We start from the raw sequence: 923 nt of genomic DNA, 5'->3' as shown, positions 1-923 counted from the left end.
TCATTATTTTTATTTGTTCAAATATTTTAGTTAAAATTTTCAACATAAACTGGTCATGAAAAAATGCCGTTCTGTGTTCATTTCTTCATCAGAATGCTTGATCATGGCGATGGTCATGGCAGCACGTGATAAATTTTAATGAAGATCATCAGTGGTTAAAGAGTAAGTGATTTTGTCAATAACAACAGGTCTGCATGCCATTTACATGACTGACGAATTGAAAATAACGATTTGAATTTAATAATGGGTTTTTTGTTATCATTTTCATTATTAATATCATATCAACAGAATTTCGAAATGTTGCAAAAAATATTTTAATTGGATTTTAAATAAAAGAACGATGGAGAACATAAAAAGTGATTTGATCAACTGAAGAAATCCAAATGAAGAAGATCCACTGAAATATTTGATGCTGAACAGCCAGCCGTTTACAAGGTAAACGTTTTTCTTGCTTTTACTATATGCATATTCTGTTACTACAATTTAGGAGAACAGATTTTTATTGTGGTATGGAAAAAATTGTTACATTTAAAAATCTGACGTATGAAGCACTCACTGCTAAGGCTCCAGGATGGAGGTAAGGAATTTCAAGATGATTTTTGGCTAATTGAAATTTTAGTCAACCACGTAGTAGTAAATGTCACCCGCGTTTGTTCTGAAGATCATTAGGTTTCAAAAGAGCGGTATGGTGACGGCTGGCGGTAAACGATAAAAGGTAAGTATTTTTAGAACGTTTTTCAAAGTGAAGCATTCCATGGAACTTGGGTTCTTAAAGACGACTAGAAGCTGTTGCCATTATGAAAATTTTACGTACATTTTCCAACTGAATCATCAGCAGATGTCGATGAAAGTGTGCAGACAACTTGAGCATTGTGAGCAACTCAAGTGGTGTGAGAAACTTGGACGCGAGGATCGCAGGTAAT

The 923-nt window shown here is 33.9% G+C and overlaps 1 protein-coding gene across 1 annotated transcript; it reads left to right on the top strand.

The window, feature by feature from the left end:
• Positions 1-63: 63 nt before the first annotated feature.
• Positions 64-918, top strand: Tsp_14791 (hypothetical protein; the record flags this gene model as incomplete). Its single annotated transcript, XM_003367328.1, has 4 exons — positions 64-125; positions 376-435; positions 488-577; positions 730-918. Coding segments are annotated over exons 1-4 (401 nt in total), but the record flags the coding sequence as incomplete, so codon positions are not given.
• Positions 919-923: the final 5 nt, after the last annotated feature.

This window comes from Trichinella spiralis (assembly GCF_000181795.1).
Source record: "Trichinella spiralis strain ISS 195 chromosome Unknown Scfld4454, whole genome shotgun sequence".
Lineage (NCBI taxonomy): Eukaryota > Metazoa > Nematoda > Enoplea > Trichinellida > Trichinellidae > Trichinella > Trichinella spiralis.
The sequence above is the reverse complement of the archived record's forward strand: the minus strand, read 5'-3'. Positions and strand labels throughout refer to the sequence as shown.